This window comes from Drosophila suzukii, chromosome X (assembly GCF_043229965.1).
Source record: "Drosophila suzukii chromosome X, CBGP_Dsuzu_IsoJpt1.0, whole genome shotgun sequence".
NCBI lineage: Eukaryota > Metazoa > Arthropoda > Insecta > Diptera > Drosophilidae > Drosophila > Drosophila suzukii.
In genome coordinates this window covers 21,799,811-21,825,611 of record NC_092084.1, presented here as the reverse complement: position 1 = coordinate 21,825,611, position 25,801 = coordinate 21,799,811, and the positions used below count along the sequence as shown (strand labels likewise).

Below are 25,801 nucleotides of genomic sequence, written 5' to 3'. Positions count from 1 at the left end.
TTTCAGCGAACTTCGTCACAGTGATGGGGATGGGAAAAACATCGTGGAAAATCATATCGATATTTTGTTAGAACACAATTCATCGATGGTCCGCAGTCACCGAAGTTTTTCCAGCTCTAACAGTTGAGAAACCATTTGGGAAATTGTCGCTTGTTTTGCCGTGCTTTTTGTTTAAACATTGCGTTGTGTTTTTTGTTTATCGCGCCCCGTGTTGAACTGAAGCGCCGATCCAATTGGATTGGTCAAGCGCGACAAGTGTGACAAGCAGCGGAGAAATCGCCATGAAACAGGTGGGCGGGGTTTTGTGGTTTGCGGGGGGGTTGCTTGGTATTGGTATCTTGTGGGTGGATGTGGGCTTAGCGGAATGTGCGCCACCTTTGTTTTTGTTTCTGTTGCTGCCGCTGCTGCTGCGCTGACGATGATGTTATGTCCCATTCCCGTTGTTTGTGAGTGTGTCAAGTCGAAATGCATATTCTAACGGCTTGTGTGTGAGTGCGTTGGAATGACAACATGTTTGCATTTGCAAACTGCTTGCTGGTATCCATATCCCATCACATCACCGTTAACTTGTTGTTGCTGCTCGTTTCGCTCCAGATGAATCATTTGGGCTCTCACTCGCTCTTCGCTTCTCTCCCTCTCTCTGTCGCAAGCAGATTCTTATCAGAGCAGCGAAAGTCACTGTTCTATCTTTATTGTTCTTGTTCTTTGGCCAACAAGTTTCTTATTGGACTACATTAACCAACATGACGCAAGAGTTCTCACTCTCCCTCCTCCTCCTCCTCCTCTCTCTCGCTCTCTTTGGGGGCTCCTTTTTATTGCCTGCTTTGCTGAGTTATTGATAATGGGCACACAAAAAGGATAAAGCATAACGGCACATAACTCATTACCATTACCATGCAAATTTTATACCACCCTATATGTGTGTGTGTGTGTTTGTTGGGTGCTAGAGCGAGAGGGCCTATATATTGTGGGAGTATGCAAGTATTTACATTTTAGCAGATTACATTTTTTAGTATGTACTCGCATGTGGAATTATTACTTCCCTTCCTTAAAAAAAACAAAGGCTCCCCCTTCTACAACAACAACAACAACAACAACAACAAGTATTGACTTCTGGGGGAAACTTCGACCAGGGTTGCCATCTCGCCACGACCGAAATCAAAATCAAAGCCAGCGACAACCCTACGACTCTTCGCTGCTTTGCATAACCACCAGGATATACGTGCAAGTGTGTGTATTCTCCGTGTATGTATAACACGTGCCGTGGAAACTGCGCGGAAAACTCGGTCGTTTGCCATTTGAGTTGTATGAGTTTTGCCCAGTTTCAGTTTTTCGCTGCAGAGCACTCGACGCGTTCGCACGCGTTGATTTTTCCCCCCTTAAAGAAAACAAAAAGAAAAAATCCCTTACAAAAATAGTCGAAATTTGTGCAAAAAATCCAAAAGGATCTATAAATAACCAGGGAAAATCTCTTCCAGATGTTACGGTCAAGTAAATCAAAAAAGAAAAGCTTCGTAAATTTTCAAAATCCTTAAAGGCTGTATGAGTATGTGTGCTGCTCCTGCGCTGCCTCAACAAATTTTACCGTTGTATAAGGGCTGTACATGTGTGTGTATGTGTAACTCGTGTCATGTGACCGCGCGCGCAAAACATTTTGCATTGTTTTTGCCCAAGCAGTTGTTGTTGTTGCTGCTGCAGGATACCCAGCGTGTACGCGAAAAACGTTTTTTTGGGGGGCGAAATAGCGTAAGCCTGCGCAATAGTCGCTCACATGGCAGCTGTCCACACTCACACACGCACACGTATAAATGGCAGCCGAGATTTTTTTCGCATTAATCCTAGGGAAATCAGCAGAACGCCTTGAAGTAGGCTAAGCAAAAAAGGAGCAGCGATTGATCCCGTTAAATTTCCAATAAGCATAAATTGCAAGCAGTGCGAGTGAGTGAGTGAGTGAGTGTATGTGCTCAAAGCTCACACGCACATACACACGTACACACTCTCATAGATGTCCTAGGAAGCAGCATCGCCTGCTCTTTTTCTCTGGCGCTCTCGTTCTGCCTTTTGCAGCAGCAGCAGCAGCAGAAGCAGTTGAAGCAGCAGCAGAAGCTTAGTCGACAACTGACCAGCCAAGCACTAGCATATTTCTTGTTGTTCCCTTGACAAAAAAATCCGAAAATCCTTTCAAAACTTGACAAAATCTTGACAAAAAAGTGTGCAAATTTATGGCTAAAATCCCTAGACATTTAAAAAGCGCGCCAGTGTGTTTCGGTGTGTGTGTCATGGTGTGAAAAAACAAAAGTTTAACAATTAACAAATAAACTATGTTCTATTTAAAATTGAAGAAAATTCAAAGTTAAAAATTTTTTTTTTTTTTCATACGTTCAAGTGAAGAAGAAGCAGCAGCAGCATAAGAAGATGTAGCTAACATGTGAGTAGCAACAAGCAGGGCCAAGCAGTGCCTATGTGTGTGAAAAATCTGTAAATCGAGGTTATCTATACACATATAGCAGCTATATATATGTATGTATATGCAGGGGGAGAGGGGAGAGAAAGCTTACGTACATATATATACATACACAGATTTGGGCAGCATCCTGCGACTCCATCTAGCACTCTCCCTCTCTCGCACACACACTCCCCTTTCCCGCACTCTTTTTAAGCAATGGCATTTTAATCATCATTAGGACGAGTGGAAGGGGGACGGCACACTGTCATTATCAACAGACACACACATAGAGAGACACACCTCCCGTTGTCCTGCAGGCGCCACCCTAGATATTGCTCTCTCACTCTCTCTCTTTTTACCACAAACACACACACACACCCCCCCTCTCTGCAATGTTTGTTTGCGGGAATTAAATTTAAAGTATGCCAACGATTTGCTTGTCCTTCTCCCCACTCCTCTTCCTCCACCTCCTACTCCTACTGTTTTTTTTTTGTGCCCCACTGTTGCGCGCTTTTCGTCCTGACGACCCATATGTGTATGTATGTATGTCCTTGTGTGCATGTGTGTAGCGTTGTCAAAGCGTAAACAATTGCAAATAAAACAAGCAAAAAACGACAGCAAAAAAAGAGGAAGAGGAAAGAAGGAAATATAGAATAAAACAAGAACACACACAAAAAAAAGGAAAGCCGAACCATACACGACATTTGCAATGTGCGAGTGTGCGAAAAAATCGATTTGTGTGCCATCAAAAAGTGCATATATAGGCAACCCATATCCCCATATATCCCCCCCATTACCACCACCCCCACCCCCCGTTGTGCAACATAATGTGGCAGCAACGATTTTCAATTAACATGAAACAATCGCTTAACATTTCACATCCGCCATTGCAATCGCAATATCCCGTTGTACAGATTGATTCTCTCTCGCCATCCCCCTCTCTTTCTCTCTTTTAGTCGCAGCAGGGGGTGGGGGGTAGAGGGTGGGGTGTGGATTGAGTTGATGGCTCTTAATTAATCTACGTGTGCCATTGTCAAAGGCTGAATAGAAATCAAGGTTTATGTAATCCCCCAGGCCAGGCGGAAAACAAAAGAAGAAATGGAAATAACGGGAAATGGCAAAAGAGAGGAAAAAACCAAGAGGCAAGCAAAACAAAAGCTGGCAAAATTGCAAACAAACAAAAAAAAAACAAAAAACGATTTCATATCGCAGTCCAGACAATTGGCAGTGGTTATCGATATCTTAATTGGTTAAATGGTTAAACGGTTAAAGGCGAATTGCTAAGCTTAAGGCCCCTGCTTTTCTGGGAAAACAAGAAAGTGTTTGCGTTTATCGATATCTTAACTGGTTAATGCTAAACTTGATACCTCAACGTTTCTGGGAAACAAGAAAGGGTTTGTAAGTGTGGGTTGCTGAAAGGAATTTACGCCAGTATCTCTTTGAAACAGTATCTCTGCAAACAGATCTATTCTCATATTTACTTCCAAGAAATGACCTTGAATTATTTATTTTTTGATTCATTTTGGATAACTTTTTAATCCCTTATAGAGGATGATTATTTAAATACTGTTCTCTAAGAAAACAACTTTTAAGCCCACTAAGTTTTACTTCCGAGAAATGTTTGTCTGTTTGACTTTGAGACCGTTTTGTATACAATTCAGTAAACATTTGGTTATATCACTTGCATTGTTATAGCAATAAGATGATTATTACAATACTTTTCTCTAAAAAAAATGCCTTTAAACCCAGTATTCCATTTATAAAATCGAATTCAAGTAAAGCACTCGAAAGTAATAAACGGAGCAGAGTATATACTATACATTTTTCAGTTAAATAAAATTTGTAATACTTTTCTGTAATTTTATGAACAGTTTTAAAGATTTTAAAAATCGATAAAGTGTAAATATATAGCCCGCTGTTCTTTAAAGTTAAATACATCCAATTGATAACATATTTTATTTGTTAATCACTCAAGTTTTTTAACCATTTGCCTAATGTTTAACTTTAGGTGTCAAAAAGTATGCAACATTTTTTATCTAGGAACCCGATTGACCTATTCTGACTTTGGTAGAACAAGCCGCTATTTAAAAAAAACCAAATTACTATTTATTTTTCTATATTAGTTATATTACTGATCCTGATTAATATTTCTTTTCATTACCAAAGTTCCCGAAAGTCACGGAAAGTACATTATTTTTAAGACTTTGAATGAAGAGAGGTCAATAAGCATTCAAAATGTTTCATTTATTAGCTCGATGTTCATTACGAACACTTGATTGTGTCTAAATTGCTTCGTAGGTGTACAAAACTCGATCAAATAAAACACATGTGAGTACTGTGTGCCGTAAGAGGACCTTGGGGAGCACTTAGGAAACAGTGCAAAGTGTAGAACATTGTAATTTAAGCTTTCAACTGGTTTCCATTCGTTTTAATTGGATGTCCTTTTTCTTTCTCCCTGCTTTCTTGTTTGCAGATATTAATTCGACAATTGTTAACATAGTTTCACATCCCAAAAATAAATCAAACAACAAGGACGAGTTCAGAGCAGCGCTGGCTCCTCTGGCATCGATTACGCACGGTTCTACCACTACTTAAAGACAAATACTACCAAGGACTCGAGGGAGAGACTCGCCGCGGGCAGAGGAAGCAACCAATACCCACACTTTTCGGTTCTCCTCGGACCAGGATCATCGACCCCCCTCCCTTCCCGACCCCGGCACCGTTTCCCCGTAGAACCATCCACTCTGCCACGCTGCCACTCTGTCCACTCCGTCACTCCCAGCACTAACTAACCAACTACAACAACTATTTGGCAAACTATTCCTCCTGGGCCAGAGCATTTTCGAGAGGAAGCACCATCGCATAACTGTGGATAGAGCAGCCGGAGCACGAGGACGACTCATGTTACAAAAATGAAAAAGTTCACATTCAAAGGAGTTCTAGATGGATTTCGACAAAGCGTTCAGCCCCAAGCCACACGACAGGAGCAGGAGATCCAGGAGCAACTCAAGGCCGACCATTTTACGTTAAAGAAAGTAAGCATCGCCATCATTATCCTACGATTCGGATTAAGTTTTCTCTATATATATATGTAGAAAGTGTCATTACTCAGCGGCATCTGTTGCAGCTAGCGGGTGTTTTATTTGGTAGCTGTAATGATTTGAATCTATCATAAGACACACGCGGCTATAACCGATGTTTGAAGACGTCTATAGGGTAAGAAACCCATAAGAAACCAGTGGTACTGTCAATATAATACTATTTCTTTGAGAACCTTTTTTTATATCAAATTCAGATCTTATGATATCTTAAAACATGAAATATATGTACTAAGAGGCTTAATAGAGATTAAAACCACTAGTTAGGTGTCTAGTGGTCTAAAATGATATGATAGTACTTATCAGTTTGACGAAAGTGATAACACTTATAAGTTAATAAGCGACATTTTACTGTTGTTTAAAAATTAGTTAAGATTTCTGTGATAATCGGGTTATAATATTCGTTAAAAAAATGTAAATTGAAACTTTTTTAATCCACTGTACTTCTTTATCGCAGACCTTTCGCCATGGCTTTCCATACTCGCCCACATCCTTTGCCTTCGATCCTGTACAAAAGCTACTAGCGATTGGCGACAAATCGGGTTACATTCGCATGTAAGTGTGGATATTTTTGAAATTTTGTCTCTGAACTTCTGATTGATATTATGTTTTTTATGTACTTTTTAGTTTGGGACGACCTGGCGTCGATGCCCATGCCAAACACGAGGGCGAATCCGAGTGCGCCGTGCTCTTTGCCCAGTTCCTGGTCAACGAGGGCGCCTTGGTCACCGTCACCGCCGATGACACCATTCACTTGTGGAGTATTCGCCAAAAGACACCGCGCATTGTGCAAAGTCTGAAATTTCAGAGGGAGCGGTAAGCTATAAGACCTTGATACCCAACCTTTTTAAAGATTAATTTCATTTTAATGGAGTTATTACACATTTTTGTGGGTCATCAAGTTTAGATGTGGTGTAAATATATATAAAGAGCAATATGTTTGAACGATTTACTGGCTAACTAAACTTCTAAACATATTAAAGCTTAGTAAATGGAAAACATTAGATAAGCCAAACATAAAATAAGACCATTAAAGATGATACAAATTAATAGCTAGTGTCCTATATTGGATGTAATGTCCCCATAAAAATATGATTAAAAGGGGTTATCACTCTGGTTAATTCCCAGCACATCCAATTATATCTCCTGATGACATAATCCCCCGTCTATCTTGCAGCGTGACTTGCATACACCTGCCCGTGGGCAGCAAATGGCTGTACGTGGGCACCGAGAAGGGAAACATACACGTTGTTCACATAGATACATTTGCACTTAGTGGTTATATTATTAACTGGAATAAAGCAATTGAAGTGTAAGTCCAGTTCGACCCGTAGCGAACCCCTACTATTAGATACTAATAATGTGTTTAAACCCTTAAATGCAGGGTTAGAACTAGTCATCCAGGTGCTGTGATTGCGTTATGTGATAATCCATTGGATGCAAACAAGGTGAGTCTGTTGATCTGGGGGGGAAAACCACTCAAGTTAAGTTTCTCTTTATTGAAAGTGGTCTCCCCCCTTATATTAAATATATGGTTTCCGAAGACTGATGAGCCTCTTTTCCCCCACGTGTAGTTGCTTATTGCATTTGAGTGCGGGCTGCTTGTTTTGTGGGATCTGAAGGCGAAATGCGCTGAGTTGCGATGGCAGGCTGCCGAGGCCGTCAAGTCCCTGGCCTGGCACTACGAGGGCAAGTACTTTGTGTCCTCGCACACGGATGGCTCCATTTGCTCCTGGCCCACGAAGCCGCAGGCTAAGCCGCAGTCGCAGGTCTGTCCGCATGGTAAGTCCCCCATCTCTTGGCCCCCTATTAAACCCGCATTTGATTTGTGTGCCTTTTGTGTGTCTCAGCTAAAATCAACAAGGATGGCAATGCGGAGAAATGCAAACCGATTTATAAAGTTGACTTGAAGTCCAGCGCGACTGGGTGAGTAAGACGTAGCAATCCCATTTAATTGCCATCAGCATTTTAACATTTATTGTTTAATTGTTTTTATAATGTATCTGGTAGAAAGCTAACCGTTTTCCAATGCCTTTATCTTTATTTTTGAGTAATAACCATAAATCCGAACAATACGACTTATGGTGCTTCTGTCTGCTGATAATTAAGAATGAATAATTAAAATTTGACTCATTTAAAATGTTCTCTTGTTCGTTATAGGGAAACCTTTACCATTTTCTCGGGCGGCATGCCCTCGGAAAAGGGCTCCAAGTCCAACTGCATCACTGTAATGGTGGGCAAGGCCACTACGGTGCTGGAGATGGAGCACGCCGTATGCGATTTCATAACACTCTGCGAGAATCCCTGGCCCTGCGGTAAGTATAAATACAAATTTATTAAGAAAAATAGTTAAAATCAAGAAATAAAAATGTAAAAATATATTATATATAGAAGAATATTATATAAAAAATATAATATACAAAAAATATAATATACAAAAAATAACAGGAATAAAAAATATACAATGTAAAAAAACAAAATATATTAAGGACTCAAAAGAAACATCATAATTAAATAATAAATACCATACAATAATAATAGCATAGAAATACAGAATTATATTATTCAAAGTAGACAATAATGCCATCATTTATAAAGAAGTATCTTGTCTACAGATATATATCATAGTATTTTAGATTTTATTTCTAGTTTACATATTTTGTAATGATTTACTAACCATGATTTTGGTTTTTTTTCTTAACCCTTACAGAGACCCAGGAGCCGTATGCTATTGCCGTGCTGCTGCAATACGACTTAGTATTAATAGACTTATTAACACCCGGTTTTCCATGTTTTGAATCGCCTTATCCAATGGACTTACACGAATCACCTGTTACATGTTGCACATATTTAACCGATTGCCCATCGGATTTGGTTCCTGCTTTCTATTCAGTAAGTTGTACTGCCCTTTGTAACCCATTATCAGTTGAATAACCTTGGTGTTTTATGGCAATCTCAGGTTGGTCGCACAACGACAAGTAAAAAGAGCTGCTTCTCGGAGCGCGAATGGCCGATATCCGGTGGCGAGTGGTCGCCGGCGTCGTGCAGCTATTCGGAGATCGTGATCACCGGACACCAGGACGGCAGCCTCAAGTTCTGGGACTCCGGTGCCGGCACGCTACAGATCCTCTATAAGCTGAAGACGGCCAAGATGTTCGAGAAGCCGCGCTCCCACGTCGCCCACTCGCATCCGGAGAGCGACAATCCGCTGGCGGTGCACCTCATCTTCCTTTGCTCGGAGTCGCGACGCCTCTGTGTGGCCGGCGCCATGGGACAGGTGATGCTGTTCAAGTTCCGCAAGGTGGAGTCCACGTCCGAGGTACTGGTCCTTGAGATACCCATACTCTATGAGAATTTTGATGACATCTATGGGACGAGTCCCGAGTGCGATTTTCTAACGGGCCATCAAGTGCAGAAGGCGGAGTCTAGTGATTCGGATAAGGTATATTTTGAGTTGATCATTCTACTTAGTTTTCTACTAACTTTTTGATCCTTTTTGTTTTTATTCACCACAGACAACCGAGTGTTCGCTGAAGGTGCGCTTTGGGGCGCAGCGCAAGCCGCCGGGCTTCCAGTCGCAGCTGGTCTGCCTCACCACCGGACCCAATCGCCGGAATGTGCAGGTCACCTCGCTGTGCATCAGCTCCAGTTACGGCCTGTAAGTAGTGTAGCTGCTGCTGCTGCTGCTCATGCTGCTGCTGTTGACACCCATCCAGTCACCGGTCATCCCATTACCCCATCATCCCCGAGACACTCGCTTCGATCCATCCGACCATCCAGCGATCCATCTGCCCATCGATCCAGCCACACACGTACACACACCACCACCAAAAAAGCCCACCTAGCGCCCCCACCGCCAACAAGAACCAGCCAAGAGCCAAGCCACCCAACCACCCACCAGACAAAGGACACAGGAAAGCGGACTTAAAAGATACTAGCTCCCAAGAAACCTGCCCCAAAAAAAAAATTACTTAGACGTAGTCTAGTTTGTATTCGTATATGCATGACGTTCTCTGAAAAGCGCCTGAGACGTAGCCGCTAACGCTCGACGAGTGTTCTAGCTCGCCCTTTGACCCCCTGCCACGCCCCCCTCTCCAACCCGCCTACGCCTCTGCCCAGCCCCCCCAAAGGAGCACCGCTTTTGTTGAATTTGTTTGCGTTGTGTATTCCGTAGTATGCAACAGTTGCAAGCAGACTGCTAACCAAAAACCAACGTCCCTTGGTAATTACAACCACCCAAAGTCCTGGACAGATTGGTGACCTCTTGACCCCTTGACCCCTCTTGTCTTCCTGGACTTAAAAAACCGTATCCCCTCCCGCCAGACTGCCTTAAAAGCAACGAACTCAAGACTGACTTATGATCTTACTGACTTACGGATCCGTATTTTAGTGCCTGGTGTGTGCGCGTGTGTGAGAGTGATGATGCGCATCAAAATAATTCATTTGTCTTTCAGTTTTGGTTTTTTAACGGTTTCGTTTTTGTGTTTCGGTAATTATTATTGTTTATTTTTTAAAAAATATTCTTTAAAATTTCGTTTTTGTATTTATGCTAATTAGTATTTTGGTATTTTTTGAAATTTATTTTACTTTAGCTAAGCACTGTAGTTTGCTTTTATATTCATTTTTTCTTATGCACACTTTTTATGCTCTTTTTAGTATTTTTCAAATATATTATATCTATTTAAGTGCAGATTTCTGTTAGTAAATACCATAAATTAATAGAGTAAAAAAATAGTAAAACTTTAATGCATTATTGTAGTATTTTTGAAAGAAAAGCATAACTGATTGATATTTTGGTATTTCATACAGCTTTTTCATATAATTTGATAAATATTTTTTTTTATTATTCAGTTTTACATTTATTTTTTAGTCATTTTTATTTTTATCAATTTGTTTGGATTCTTTTTTGGTTTTTATCCCCACAAAAATTGTTTTCTCGCATTTGTTTTGTGACGTTGATTTGTATGCAGTTGATTTTGGAAATATATATGAATATTTTCTGTTTTTAGAATGGCTTATGGTACCGAATATGGACTTGTCATAATTGATATAATCCAAAAAATTTGCCTATTGAGTGTTGCATGTCCCGATCTGTATGGCGCACATGATCCTTACTCGCGAACACCAAAAAGTCCAAAACGCATTGAGAACAAAGAGGAGCAAAGCCGATCGCCCAGCTCAGATCAGGTAAGTGCCCTCGCTCTCTCTCTCTCTCTATCTCTCTGTCTGTCAGTCTCTCTGTCTCTCTCTGCCACCGAGACTAACTATTTGTAACCGAATCGCAGTGAACCGCGCCTACAAACATACACTCGAACCCATACAGAACAAACACATAGACAGACCAGATGATTGAATTCGCAATTGATTTGAATTGAATTAAAACACAACCACACTGAAAACACAGACAGACCAGATAATTCGAATTTGCAATTGATTTGAATTGAAACACAGCAACACTGAGAACACTGACAGACCGAAAAGTATGCTATCATAGTGTGCTGACATTCCCACACCGACCAACAAGTGCTCAGCTCATTTGAACATGCTACATACTCAATATTTTTCTAGACATCTTACATATATTTGAACTTTATATGCATACCGATATTTACTTATTACATAACGAACGAAATTTTAATTACGTATCGCATACTAACAAAAATACAAAATTGATATATACATTATAATCTATATATATATTTAAACATACTCGTATTGTATGAGCTAACTTTAAAAAATTGTAGCCAATGAAACTTTTGTTTTGGTTTGTGTTTTTTGTTTTCGTTTTCCCTTTAGTTAACCTATCGCTATATCTGTCTCGCTGTCACCTTATTGCATTTTTGTGGCATTTTCGTATTGAATCCGATTGAATCCCACACCAGTAATTAGATCCCCGTCCATATATATATACACACACACTCCCACATGCAAGCAAGCAAGCAAATATAACCAACATATAGCTGAATATCTAAGAAAATAAGAAACTATAAACAAATAGCTATAGTATAGCTTGGTATTCGCTATCAAGTTTTTTTTCGACGTACTATAAACTAGCTCTTTCCCAGCAAATAATCTCTCTTCTATCTTCCAAACAACTAACTAGCCATCCCGCTCTAACTTTATACCATACTGCTATAGTTTTCTCCAAACTTAACCACTAACTAACGATCCCGCTCTAACCTTTAATTGGCTGTTAAATTTCATTGTTTTCTTTTAGTATTTTCTGTCCAGTTAAAACTGGCCACACTTTCCTCCCTCTCTCTCTCTCTATCTATCTCTGTCTCCGTTTCCTGGTCTATATCTGTCTCTGTCTCTCTCTAAGTGAACGCACTAAGTGCAGCATGGTAAAAATCATATTTACGTTGATGTTAAATTTTTTTTATGAGTTTGCACGAAGCTTGCCTACGATAAGATGAATTGATTAATTGATTTGGATGGATTGGTGTTTTTTTCGTGCTTCTTTGCCCAAGACCATCGCATAGACACGATTGATCGCTTTGATTGTTGTACATGTAAATGTGTGGTATGATCCGATACCGATTCAAACTGATTTCCCTCCGATTCGATTCGGTTCGATTTGCGTTGATTTAATCTGAGTTGTGCCTGAAAAACAAGAGCCTAGCGAACACCCAAGAAACAATTACAACTGAAACAACATTAACAACAGCAAAAACAAAGATATGTTTCTCCTCCTCTCTCTGCCTCTCTGTACCTGTCTCCCTTTCTCTGTCTTTGTGTACTAACTCATTGATTGATAGAAGATTGATGATGTGTATGATGTGTATTATTTTCTTTTACTTTGTCACCTATCTTTAAAACACTCTGTAACATAACCAACCAACCACCCACTCACCACCACCACCAATGCAGCTAACAAATTATCCAACGTTTGATATACATTTTTTACCTAATTCGAACATATAATTGATTGTAGTTCATTTCTTAAAATTTATATTCCAAATCTATGCTTATCCGAACATAAAATCGTTGTATTGCCTGTGCGTGTGTGTGTGTGTTTGTGTTTGAGTTTTGCCAATGCGTATGTGTTTGTGAATGTGTGAGCGTGTGTGTTGTTGTACACACCCACACCTAGCATCAAAATTGTTATACGACTCAAGTATGACATCTAACTAAGCTGTTGCCTAAAGTTAAACCCTCATCCAATGTTTGTTAGCCAAAAAAAAAAAACAAATAAACTAAAAAACAAGCTTAAATTGTAAATTGTTGATCCCCCAAATATCCTCTTAGCCACCCCAATAAACCCCGTTTAGCCCCTGTTTATCCTTGTAAAATAAAATACATACCAAACATACTCCATAGAAGGAAAAATTGGAGCAAACCAAAAACGCAAAATAGCAGCAACAAGAATGCGCAGCTTCCATCCCCCGAATTCAAAAAATGGAACGGGGTAAAACGGCCAAGCATGTTAAAATTTATTTCCCACTCTCTCATGAACTCATTCTTTGCCTTTTGCGCTTTTCATGATTTATACTTCATGACCTACTTCAATCTGCAATTTAAAAAAGCCACGAACGACATAGTATTTGTACTGTAATGAGCAGCTTGTGCATACAGGCTTTGTTAAATCTTTAAAGATTTCCATGACGGTTCCATACATTTTCCAAACTGTCATTCAGTTTGAACTTTAAAATTAGAGCTGTTTGTAAATAAAATCATATATCTTATACTGCTTTACGGGACCTAAGAAAGACCGAACAAAACATTAGATATGGCGCCCAAACATGGATTAAATGGCGCCTTATAAGCTCCAAGGCAATCCAAGTTAAAAAATTTAAAGCAAATCTTAAATATTTACTCAAACTCTCTATCTCCCTCACAAAAGTAGCCCATGACCCATTTAATTTTATTAATAATATATGTGAAACGGAATTATTTGGTTCCCAACTACTAATGAAGCAACTGAAAGCTTACTTTGGAACAATTTTGGGCACTACTAATGAAGAAATGGTTATGACTATATGCATCAGAAATTTGATGAACAATTGTATAAAAAGCTATGATGTAATTACTTACACCACAATTTTGTGCTGTGATCTTTTTTAAGTAACTTTTATTTTCAACTTCGTTCACATTTTACTCATCCCTCTAATTGTTGCTGCTATATTTCTGCACATTTGGACTTGCTCAGAAAATAAAAGGGAACAAATTAAACAGAAACCAAAACAAAAACCTACAAGAAAAAACCCAGTAACCCAAAAAAAAAAAAAAACAAGTGAATGTTAATCCCTTAATCTCCCCAAAAGCCCCCCAAATTTCCTTCTCCGTCGAAACTGACCACTACTTTTCTTATTGTTGCCTGAACGAACAGAAACAAAAACGAAAATTAAAACTCTGCCCCCTACCCCCCAAAAATCCCGATCTTCATCTAGCTGAACGACACGACCAGTCCGGATAGTCCGTCGCTTGAATTTGTACCGGAGGCGGCCGGCGAATCAACGGGCAACGATGGCGTGGCGACGGCGATGAGCTCACGTCCCGGTTCACCGGATCCGATGGTGGTGAACAGTGCCCGTGAAACACTGCTCAGCGGATCGGCGGCATCGACGGCGGCTGCAGCAGCATCGGCGGCTATGATGGCCAAGAGTCCCCAGCGGGATGATGCGGCTCCCAAGGAGCTGCAGGACAGACGCAAGTCGATGTCCTGGAAAACGTTCAATTTGAAGCGTCAATTATCGAAAGTCAATATGAAAATCGGTGGTCTGAATGTCAACACCGATATGGAGTCGCTTAAGAATAACTCCATTTTCTACACACCCAAGGAGGTGTCACCGGAGGGTGCAACGCCACCGGCGACGGAAGAGGAGGCGACACCGGAGGGCAGAGAGGAAGAGTCGTTGGATGACGCTGAAATGGCGCCCAACACAGGGGCAGGGGCAGCAGCAGCAGCAGCACCTTCACCATCGTCGGCAGTTCGTGGCAAATTTCGATCCTCCACCACCGATTCGCCAGACGAGGGCGCTAGCGGCAGCAGCACCACCGCCACCACCGGTGGCATTCGTCGCGTTGATTTTGAACAACCGGCTGCGATGGAGGTGGAGCGCCCCAATAATTTGCCCCTGACGGATGCACCTGCTCCGCTGAAGCCCGCCCGCCAAAAGTTCAAGGAGAAGTCGCGCGACCAGCGGCTATTGTCCGTACCGAACATTAAGTATCAGCCGCGAGATTTGCGCGGCGGTGTGCGCACCCTCAAGAACGATGTCTCGCCGTTGATGGGCGGTGGCGGTGGAGGTGGCGTTGCCAGCGGCAGCGGAGGAGTTGGTGGGAGCGGCGTTGGAGGCAAGAAGATACGTAAGTATGGCCCCAGCGAAGGATCACAACCCCCTCTTACCCGTTTAACCAAAAAAGAGAGTGCTTTAAATATCTAAACGGCAGCAGTTAACCATCCCCCCTTTTCCGTAAAATGTTTATGCAGAGCGAGCGAGCGAGCTTTTTACTGAGTGATCGCAAGGCAGGCAGACAGAAAGTGAATCAGGAATCCGAATCGGAGGATCGGAACTGTAATATTGTCCCATCTTCCAAAGATTTTACTGCGTTTATGCGATGGTTTTCGGGTGCATTTGTAGTTAAAGCGGAATCTTACAGATGGCGCCCGAAAAGGCTTCTCATGTTGGGCAAGGACAGCAGTTTTAATATACTTTTAAAGATACTACTACCTTTAAATTCCAATACAGCACTTAGGGTTACAAAAATCAGTGACTAACAAAACAAAATCATGTTCTGACATGCAGATTTTAAACACCTTATAATAGGATTATTTTTAATGAGTGCCGCATAAGCGCAGTATTTCCGCCCTCGACGTTGCAAGTGATTTCTTCTCTCTCTCTCTCCTCTTAAAACCTTCTCCCACCCAGTCCTCCCTCTGTCTCACTTTCTCCGCTCCCCCGAAAATCGGCGTTCTGTCGTCGTTTCTGTTTGGGTTTTTCACTTTCTATTTCGTTTTGTGTTGTGCCTTTGCTTTTTGTTGCTTTTAGTTGCTGCAAGCTGTAGAAAATAGCAATACCAAATGAGATACAATTGTAAACTTAGCACCCCCGTTCCCTTGACCACTCGTCCCTGTTCCCAAAACCTTGCCCCCTAATATAAAGCAGCTAGAAATGTGCATATCCCAAAATCGGGTATTGATATGAGAACCGAACAATAACAAAGAATCCGATGATGCTTGTTTTGTTGATTTTTGAAACGAAAACAAAAACCAAAATTGCATTTTGTGTATAGAGCTTACTTTGTAGAGAGTTAGCTAATCAAAACAACAACTAAAATCAAGTAAAAGTAATAGTAAATATATAAATGTAAAACCAACCGACAAAAACAACTAGAACAGCAATCTACAACCACAACGTGATGCAATAACAACAGCAACCAACAACAAATTCACATACGCACCCAACCAAAACAAATTACAATAACTAAAACCGAAAAAAATACAACAACAAAAATAGAAAACTTACAAAGAGTACAAATTTTTGCCAAAAATTTCTTATCTATGCTTCTTCTTCTCCTCAATACCTAGGCGTCGGATGCAGAAGAGCTGCAATACAACTGCCTGTATGTGATTGTATGGAAGTTCTTTGGTAAATCATTTAACAACCACAACCACCACCACAACAACAACAACACCACCACCACCATCGTCACTACCACAACTCACCAGTCACCCCAAACACAAGAACAACAACAACCACCACTAACAAGCACCATCACACCCACATACAAAGTGTAACTATAAAGCTCTCAATTAACTAACTACTCAGTATGCAAGAAAAACACCACATTACACATATGTATACATTATAAGTTATAAGAGATCAATGTAAAGCGGGTGCTGTAGGCCAAACACAACACACTGAAAGTTTCACCAATCACCCACACCACAAAACTCACCACACTCCATATGTATGCACTGTGCAAAGAGAAAGTGCATTGAAAATGTAATCAAAATCGAAAAACCCAAAAACGAAGTGTTGATTGTTGTACGTTGACCACTGTGACCCGTGTTAGTTTATAAGGTCACCACTCGAACATAACCTCACATAAACACACTGAAAGATAAATCAGTAAGCAATTAAGTGAGGGTAAATTTATTTGCTCAATGTCTCCTGGTTGCAATTTGTTGATCGATGCCACTTTGAACTACTTGTTGACAAAGTTCGATTGTAAGGTTAAGCTCCAATGTTGTGCTCCCATCGATGTTTTCAGTCCCGATTCTCGCCCCCCTCAAGACCCACGCCCCAACGCCCCTGGTTGTATTTTCTACTATCGATGGCCGTGCCCATTTGCTATCGATAATCTAGGTTATTTCCATGATTTTTCTTCTACGTTCTGTTAAAAATTATATTCGTTTCGATTGTTCCATTGAATGTGTGTTTTGGCTATCGATAAGCAAATTTACCGTTGCCTTTATGCCTTTATTTTCGTTACCGATTTTGCTTAGCGCTTTACCCAACTTTACAATATCTCACTTGTACATAATTACAATACCAACCAATTCAAGATGTTGAAAAGTGATGAAGAGAAATCTATTATCTAAGCTAAAACACATATATATATAACTAAATACTTTTATATCGATTATTCATTTGTATCAACATCTAATATATCCACCCACATAACAACATGTCTACCTACATATATGTCTACCTCTCGTTCTAACCTGAGACCCACCAACGTTTATTCGCTCTATATATCTGTCTAATCTCTCTCTATCTCTCTGTCTCGCTCGTACTTTTGTTAAACTTACACATATTTCATAACATAACATACATTTGCCAAAAATAATCTACTCCAATGTTATCCTTGCTATGATCACCTAAATAATTATTATCGTGTTCTTATTGTGTATTATGTTTATCACTGCCAATCAAGCCACCCAATCAATGTCACCCACCCACCACCACTGCAACGACGCCTCCGTTTCTCGCTGTGTAACCGTATTTGTGTTGTGATCGAATACTCGATTAATCGATAACTTGTTAAGCGAATATTAAGTGTAAACACACATACAAATTGCACTGATCACCAAAATTTAATCGTCATTCAACGCTTTTGTATTTATCACAATTCAATCAAAACTCTTACATCTTGTTTGCTTTGCACCTGAAACGAAACGATTAACGACAAACGATAAACGATTAGTGGACACTATTGTAAATTGATCAAATAACAAAACACGCACTCTAAACTACAGGGATCGCTTGCTACTCAGGACGAATTATGCTTACGTTTTTATTTTATTTTAATCTGTTTTGCTTATGTGTATTTAACTTTTCTTATCTAGAAGAACTTTCAATCAAATAAAAATCGAGTTAAAAAGACTGATTTACTGATCAAATTGAAAAGTAAGTTTTTAATTTTACTATAATTTAATTCGAATACAGGGTTAAAATCAAAGTCGTAAAATTTGTTAAGTTTGTATGTATTAGAAGATCCATAACTAAAGGTATTAAACGCATTTTAAGTTGTCGGATATAAAATGTAGAGAAAATAGACTATTAAAAAACAAATAGCCCTTTTTTCTTTTTAATGCAGTAGAAAATTGGCTGTAGCTTAGGTTGAAAATTGGTAAATTCTATTCAAAACATAATCTTTGGTAAAACGTTTGAAAAATTCATTTAGAAAAAAGGCATATGGCTATAACGTTTTTAAACAATCTTCAGTTAAACTTGGGAGACGCTTTAAATCTTAATTAACTCCCGACCTTATAAGTGTAAATCAAACTATAAACACTATTTAAGTTGTCCTTTGGTTCACATCTATTTGAATATATCAAATTAAAAGTTAGCCAGCCTTCACTGTACATAAACTCACTAAAAGTTGTCCTTATTTGCACACTAGTTTCGTTAACCTTTATGTTGAGCGTCTCTGAAAAGTATGTAACACATTCGTCACTAACACGCACACCAACACAGATATCACACATACACCTACCCACTCGGCACAAAATAGAACAACAGAAGAAATTGCAAAAAGAAACGGAAACCAAACTCGAAAAAACCAACGAAATGTGAAAGAGATGGCCATTCAATCATTTAGTGCATTTATCTCTCTGTCTCTCTCTGTCTTTCTCTCTATCTCTCTCTCTCTATCTCTGACTATGTGTGTGTATCTCTCTATCTCTCTCTCCCGTGTCTCCCACAATTATTGTTTATGTATATTTTGCAATTGCCCAGATCAACGGCAGCGGAGTTGCAACTGCAACACCGCAGCAGCAGCAGCAGCAACAACAACAGCAGCAGCAGGTATCGCAGCAGCAGCAGCAACAGCAACAGTTGCAGTTACAGCAGCAACAGCAGCAGCAGTTACAGCAGCAACAGCAGCAACAATCGATGGGTGGTGGCCCTGATCCTGGTGATCATGCAACATCGTCGTCAGCGGCAGCGGCAGCAGCAGCAACATTGGGATCCTCCGGGATTTACGGTGCAGACGATGCAGGTGCGGGTGTTGCTAGTGGCGGTGTCGGTGTTGGTGTTGGTGGTATTAGCAGTGCGATTAGCGGTGGATTTGGTGGTGCGGCTGAGCCGCAACAGCAGCAACAGGTGCCGCAACAGTTGCAACAGCAGCTACTACAGCAGCAATCGCAACAGCAGCAATCGTTTGAGGCGTCTTGTGATCCATGGGGCGGCGAGTGCGGTGGTGGTGCTAGCGGTGCTATTGGTACTATCGGTGCTGGCGGCGGCGGTGGTGCAAGCGGTGGTGGTGGTGCTAGCGGTGCAGGTGCGCAACAACATCAATATCAGCATCCGTATCCGCATCCGCATCCGTATCCGCATCAAACATCCGTTATACAGCAACAGCAGTCAGTGACATCGTACGAGTCCCTAAAAAAGTCCAAATCACAAGGTGGGAGCACAACAGAGCACTACAGAAAAAACAACAACAGCTAACAGCAAACCACTACAACAAAAAATAACTGCAATGAATACAAGCAACAACTACTACAGCAACCAAAAAAATACCAAACAGCAACCAAATAACAACCAACAAAGAAAACAGATTGCACCTCTAGTCATGAAAACCAAATTGCATTTTTTTAAGTGTACCACACACACACAAACACATCCTATATACAGTTGAACTTCTCTATTGCGACCCTTTTGTAAAGTTTTCATAGCAACACGTGTTATTGCCAATGTAGTATGGAAATGCGGATCTTAGTCATTAACTCGAATTTTCTTGAAAGGACTTAAGCTGGTTGTAAACGGTGAAGCGGCAGCCTTGCGGAATATCAGAAGTTCGACTGTATCGCTGACTCTCTCTCCTCTCTCTTTGCACACACACACACACACCGCATACGCACACATCCAAGCACACGCACACACACACGTAAATATGGACAGCAGACGATGCACGTTGCTTGTGGCCCCGCCCCCTTTCTCTGTATGTGTGCGTGTCTGTCTGGGTTTTTTGGTGTGTGTGTGTATTGAATTTGGAATTTTTGGAAATTTTCGGTACATTTTGTTTTGATTTCTTTTGTGTTTTTTTCAGTCATTTGTTTATTAGGGTTTTTGAGGGGGGGCGATGGCTGGAGCTGTCTGTCTTTTTCTCGCTCGTTCGCTCGCTCGCTCGCTCTCTCTCTCTCTCTCTCTTTCTCTGTCTTTCTCTAGCCCTAGAAAACAATCTAGTAATAACAGTGCATATAAATATGTTCTCTCAATCTGTCTCGCTCGCTCGTTCGCTCTCTGCTCGCTGTCTCTTTCTATACTCTTACTTTCTCTATTTTTCCTCTACCTCTTTGCTACTGTCTCCCACTATATCTGTCTCTTTCGCTCTGTGTCTCTATCTCTCTCTCTCTCTCGGTATTTGTATTTGCATTTGGCACGCTTTGAACCAGAAATATGAACGTTAAAACCGAATAACTAAACCAAGAATTAGACTAACCGGATTTCTATATAAACATAGATACATATGGAAAAGAGTACAACAAGATCTGATTTTTTATTGGCAAAAACTAAACTTTCGCATAGTACACACACACATACTGCATACGGTTACAAGCACACACATATACACACACCCATACAAACGCCTAGCTGAGCACACATGCAAGCAAAGTTTCACTCGTCCTTTTTTTGTGAGTTTTTTTTTTCGTTATTTAGTCAGACGCCTGCAGCTTTCTAAATTGCACCACAGAAAAAAAAAATGATCAATAGAAAAGTCAATTAAAGAATGTAAGAAATAATAGTCGCTCGCTGGTGTTAAAACTATATCCAAACTAAATTATTTGCCTATATAAAACAAAAAAAAATTTCTTGTGTACAAAAAATACGGTCACATTAAAATATTCAAAACCTTCTTAAAACACTTAAAAGCACTGGATTCAATTTTTTTCAACAATTATAATTAAATCTAATTATTGTTCAAACGAATTTACACATGTATAAACATTTGATAATGAACTTAATTTTTGTATGAACTTAAACATGAATTTTAAAGCTGATGTGCTATAACTAACTTTCCGCCGAAATGCGGAATATTGTTAATAATCTTTTATGATTTTTAATATTTTTAAAGTTAGTCGATATTTCAATTATTATTTTTATAAACAATAAGTTTGCTTCATAAATTTAGCTTTATGAATAACATGAACTGCTTTTCCAGTGCCATTTGGTAATTCGAATAAAATAATATTTTAATTAAGCGAGCGGCTGATGCAAACATTAAAAAAAAACACACACACACATACACATGCAATTCACACATAGAGCAACTACCAATAATTAGGCAGCCTAGCGGTAAATTTAGTGTTGTGCAGCGCAAAAACAACATAGTGCAAAAATCGCAATTAAAATAACTTAATTAGAAAACAAAGCAAAAATTCAATTAAATATCTAAGCAAAAGTTTTGCCTACTACCGCCCGCCGCTTTTACTCTCTCTCTCTCTCTCTCTATCTATCTCTCTTTATCACTCTATCTCTCTCTATTTCTATATCCGCCTGTCTCTGTTTCACAATATTTTTTAAAATATCTAACGATTTTGATGTAACTCGCGTTTATTTATCTCTCTCTCTTTCTCCTATCTATATGCCATCCACCAAAAAAAAAAAACAATTTCTGATCCCCAAAACCAAACCCGAATAAATTACAGATAAATTGGATGGAACTTTCTCAAGATCCAGATCATCGTCAATGTCCAGCATTGATATGTCTTCCTCTGAATCTGTTACCTGTTTAGCTTTTATCGAGAGTTATGCAAAACGAAATGGTAAGATTAATCGGTGCCTATTGAAATTTTAATGAGATAAATTATATTTATTGTATTCTTTTATAAAGATATTTTGACACTTGTTCCTACTTTGTGGATTGGAACTAGTTTCGGTTCGATACTGACATTGTTCATCACCATGCCGGAGCGAGATGTGCGCAAATCTCAGCCAGTATTGATAACAATAAATGGTGAGTGCTGAAAAATACGTTGGCATGCAATAACGCCCAGGGAAGTAACGCCCTATGAAATTACGCCCAATAAAAAAACGCCCTATGAAATAACGCCCAATGAAATAAAGCCCAATGGAATACCGCCCATGGGAATAAAAGAAAAAACAACAATTACGAAAGAAGTATAATTAAACTAAACATGGGCGTTATTTCACTAGGCATTATTTCAACCGGGCGTTATAGCATCCAATAATTTTATTGTATGGATCTAAAAAAAAAAAAAAAAAAAAAAAAAAAAAAAAAAAAAACTAAGCTTAAGGCCACGTAGCTATAGCTTAATTAAAGTTCGCCTGTAAATTTTACATTATAGTCGAACATTTTATAATAATTATAAAAAAGGCGTTTTAAACCCTTTTGGAGATTTCAAAATGATACAACAGAGCGATGATTTGATTGAAACTTTCTTTATCTGGTCGGTTTAAGTGAATTGTCTTCCAAGCTACCTATATAATCTGTAATCTATAATTGAAACATATGTTTATATTCTTTCAGGTGGCCCCGTGGTACGACTCAAAGGATCCATAACTTCCATGTCTTTTTTAGACTCATACGGCTCGATCATACCCTATACGTTTGAGACCTGGCGTGACGAGAAGAGGGACAACAAAGACCGTAAGCGAGGAGAACTTCAATCCTTCAATCCCAAGCCTTCCACCTGACTAATCCCTATATACTATTATATACCATTTATAAAGGCACACCCACAAGGAGCAGCAGCCGCACCAGTCCCACATTCACACCGACAACTGCCAATACAATATCAAACACCTCGGTCGCTGGCGGCATGGCGGGTGGTGCGTCCGCCGGCGGAGCTGTCGGCGGTGGCGGCAGTGGTGGTGGCGCTGCCGGTGGTGCGGCAAGTGGCGGAGCGTCCGCTGGAGGAGCAGGTGGCGGCGGTGGTGGTGCAGTTGGTGGTGGGGCATCGGCGGGAGCGGCCGGGGGCAGTGGAGCGGCCACCGGCGGCGTCGGCGGCGGAATGAGCAGCAGCAGCGCCAGCAGCAGCGGCATCAGCGGAAGTGTGAGCACCGGCCTGGAAACTCTCACCGATCGACAATACATCGTTATCGCTAGCGAGAAGCAAACAAAAGTCTTCGATGTGGCCAACCAGTGCTGCATCAACCGCATACAACTATCGGAAATGGATTTTGCAGTCAAGGCAGAAACTATCACGATGAAAGGTACCGAATATTTGGAGTTTGGCTGGGTCTAAACGATGCAGCGGCGTCTATGATCGGCTCACTCCCTATTTAAATTATTATCTTTTTTTTTATTGAGTACACCCTAACCAAATATAAATAATGTTGTTTTAATTTTACTTACAATTTAATACCTTTTGTCTGGGTCGAAACCTACTTTTATATTAAATTACTTCAAAATTTTACTATTTTATATTTTTAACACAAACCTAAATGAGAATTGTAGCATAATAGAATTTTTATATAAATAATAGTTGATTACCTAATCCATTAATTCCTTTCATTCCTTTCATTTCAGATGGCTCTTGCTTAGCAACCTATCTTTCGAATGGCCATCTAATGGTACATAGTCTTCCTAGTCTAAAACTGTTATTGGATACTGATTTCTTACCGCTCTTGGAACTAAGGTGAGTCCCAACTAATAAGCTCAGTTACCCCATTTCCCCCGTACTAACATTCTGCCCTTTGCTTAGTTTTCAAACAAAATGTAAACAGGGAATTGTGGATCCAATGCTTTCGATATGGGGTCAACAGATCATTGTTCATGAAGATACAACTCTGTATGTTTTGGGGGTTCGAAGGCCTTAAGGCCTTATGATACTTGCTTGGTTTTTGACTAACTGACTGGATTTTTATTTTTTAAGTCATGGCTTCCTAAACATGATTTAATATATTATTAATTAAAATATTGTTAGGTTGCCATGACTTTATACATATGTCAAGTCAGTCAGTCAAAAATGAAGGCAGTGTCTTAGGGCCTTAATTTATGTGATTGTACTTTATACTTTTCTTCTTTCTTTTCCACAGAATATCAAAAATATTTTGCTTTAGTCATAAAGGTCATGGATTGTACATGGCATCGCCCACCGAAATTCAAAAATTCACGATATCATCGGAATTTTGGTAAGCCTATAAACTTAAGATCAATTCTTCGAAAACAGAAAAAATACTGAAAAAATACCATCAAAATTCAATAACAAAACGACTCATTTCGGAAACCAATGTCTATTAATCAAATTATATATATAAATTACCATAATTAAGTAGTGAAATAATTATAAATTATTTGATCTCTAAATGTGTTACACTTTAAAAAATGTTTATCTTAAATAAACATACAAAAACTAAAATGTTAGCTTTATATGCAGAAAAATATCCATTTTATAGTATTTTTTTTGAGCCAAAAATAAATTAAATTCATATTTAATTTTTGGCTTAGTAAATAATATTTTCCACTTAAACTTTATTCAATTAAAATAGATGAATAATTAATTTATTCATATAAAATAAATTAATAATTTATTTGTTCATATAAAATCAATTATTTGGATTTCGTATGATGATACTAATTCGAATTTACTTATTTTTGCAGTCAATTTATTTTGGAGATGATGGGTGAGCTGTATACGGTACACGAAATGCCCGAACAGCCGAAGGAGGGTTTCTTCAAGGGTCTATTTGGCGGCGGCGCCAAGCTCCTGGATCGTGAGGAGCTATGTGAGTATATGCCCCTTAAAAAACACTTTCTAAAAATAAAACTAATAATCAATATTTCAATATTTTATAGTTGGCGAGCAGAGCGGGAGGGCGAATCGATCGGTGGCCCGGCACATACCCGGGCCCAATTTGGAGCAGCTCGGCCAGAGGGCTTCCACCGCCGCATCGGAGATCAGCCGGGCGCACCAGCTGGCCATGGAGCGCGGCGAGAAGCTCAATTTGCTGGAGGAGCGCGCCGAGCGCATGGCCAACACTGCTCAAGATTTCAGCGGCACTGCGCATCAATTAATGCTTAAATATAAAGACAAGAAGTGGTATCAGTTGTAAAATATCTATTTTAGGAGCCAATTCTACCACAGTTATTGTAATATTGCTTTTATAACACTTTCTACTACATTACGAGTAAAGTACACTTATTTAATTTCTGTTTTCAAGTCGTCACGTTATTTACAAAAACCGAAAACCAACAAAAAAAAATCAACAAAAACCGAAAATTCACAAAACAAAAAAAACTGAAAGAGAAAAACCAACCAAAAAAAACTGTTTTTAATAAAAATATATAGACCAAAAAACAGGCACTATGGCGTATTTTTTGTTTAATGGTTAAACGTTTGTTTTACTTTTGAGTGTTAGTAATTAAAAGGGATACAACTAGAAGGGCTTGATTTGGGGAACCTTAATATGGGCAATTCTAAGAAGAATTGGGTAAGAAAGTAACTTAAAGCAACATTGCCAGAGAAAATATACATATCCGCAGTTGCCAAGCTCATCTATCGTCGTTAACATTTTCATCTTTTGTTTCTAAATTAAATTCAGATTGTTACCTATGACTCCTTAATATTTTGTTACTTTTCTAATGTTTTAATCAGACATTAGTTTTTATTTTAATTATTTAGATAATTCACAAAACTCTAGTACAAAACTCGTAAACAGCCTAAATTTCCGACATGTAAGTCGGACGTATCCAAAATGGATCCTAAAATTAGCTAGTTTTTCTTAAAATAGGATATAAAACTGGAACAATATAATTTTCAGAAGATAGTGAACTTCAAACATTTGTAAAAGGTCCATGTCTCTTCCAACCAAATATTTATTTACTAACTATATTATTT

At 39.5% G+C, this 25,801-nt stretch overlaps 1 protein-coding gene across 13 annotated transcripts; it reads left to right on the top strand.

Moving 5' to 3' along the window:
* Positions 1-99: 99 nt before the first annotated feature.
* On the top strand, positions 100-25,261 carry Tomosyn (syntaxin-binding protein tomosyn). Of its 13 annotated transcripts, none has more exons than XM_070997650.1 (24): positions 102-290; positions 2,392-2,428; positions 4,920-5,481; positions 6,002-6,099; positions 6,172-6,360; positions 6,722-6,856; positions 6,929-6,992; positions 7,119-7,326; positions 7,395-7,470; positions 7,705-7,859; positions 8,255-8,436; positions 8,504-8,986; positions 9,060-9,202; positions 10,554-10,731; positions 13,935-14,853; positions 21,647-21,763; positions 21,832-21,954; positions 22,489-22,608; positions 22,692-23,174; positions 23,491-23,599; positions 23,666-23,752; positions 24,000-24,095; positions 24,565-24,689; positions 24,760-25,261. In XM_070997650.1, the coding sequence occupies exons 3-24, from the start codon at positions 5,359-5,361 to the stop codon at positions 25,014-25,016; spliced, it is 4,470 nt and encodes a 1,489-aa protein (XP_070853751.1). In that variant the 5' UTR covers positions 102-290; positions 2,392-2,428; positions 4,920-5,358; the 3' UTR covers positions 25,017-25,261. The 13 variants fall into 13 exon arrangements, 12 of the variants coding, with proteins under 12 accessions (XP_036677279.2, XP_036677280.2, XP_036677273.2 ...); XM_070997649.1 differs by having other exon boundaries at positions 2,387-2,428; XM_036821378.3 differs by lacking the exons at positions 2,392-2,428; positions 13,935-14,853 and adding an exon at positions 18,732-19,401 and having other exon boundaries at positions 101-290.
* Positions 25,262-25,801: the final 540 nt, after the last annotated feature.

Excerpts from the sequence above, each read along its gene's own strand:
- Tomosyn (XM_036821372.3), top strand. The coding sequence starts at position 5,359 with ATGAAAAAGTTCACATTCAAAGGAGTTCTAGATGGATTTCGACAAAGC. Across the intron at positions 8,987-9,059 it reads AGTCTAGTGATTCGGATAAG|ACAACCGAGTGTTCGCTGAA; the intron begins GTATATTTTGAG and ends TATTCACCACAG. Across the intron at positions 21,955-22,488 it reads AGTATTGATAACAATAAATG|GTGGCCCCGTGGTACGACTC; the intron begins GTGAGTGCTGAA and ends ATATTCTTTCAG.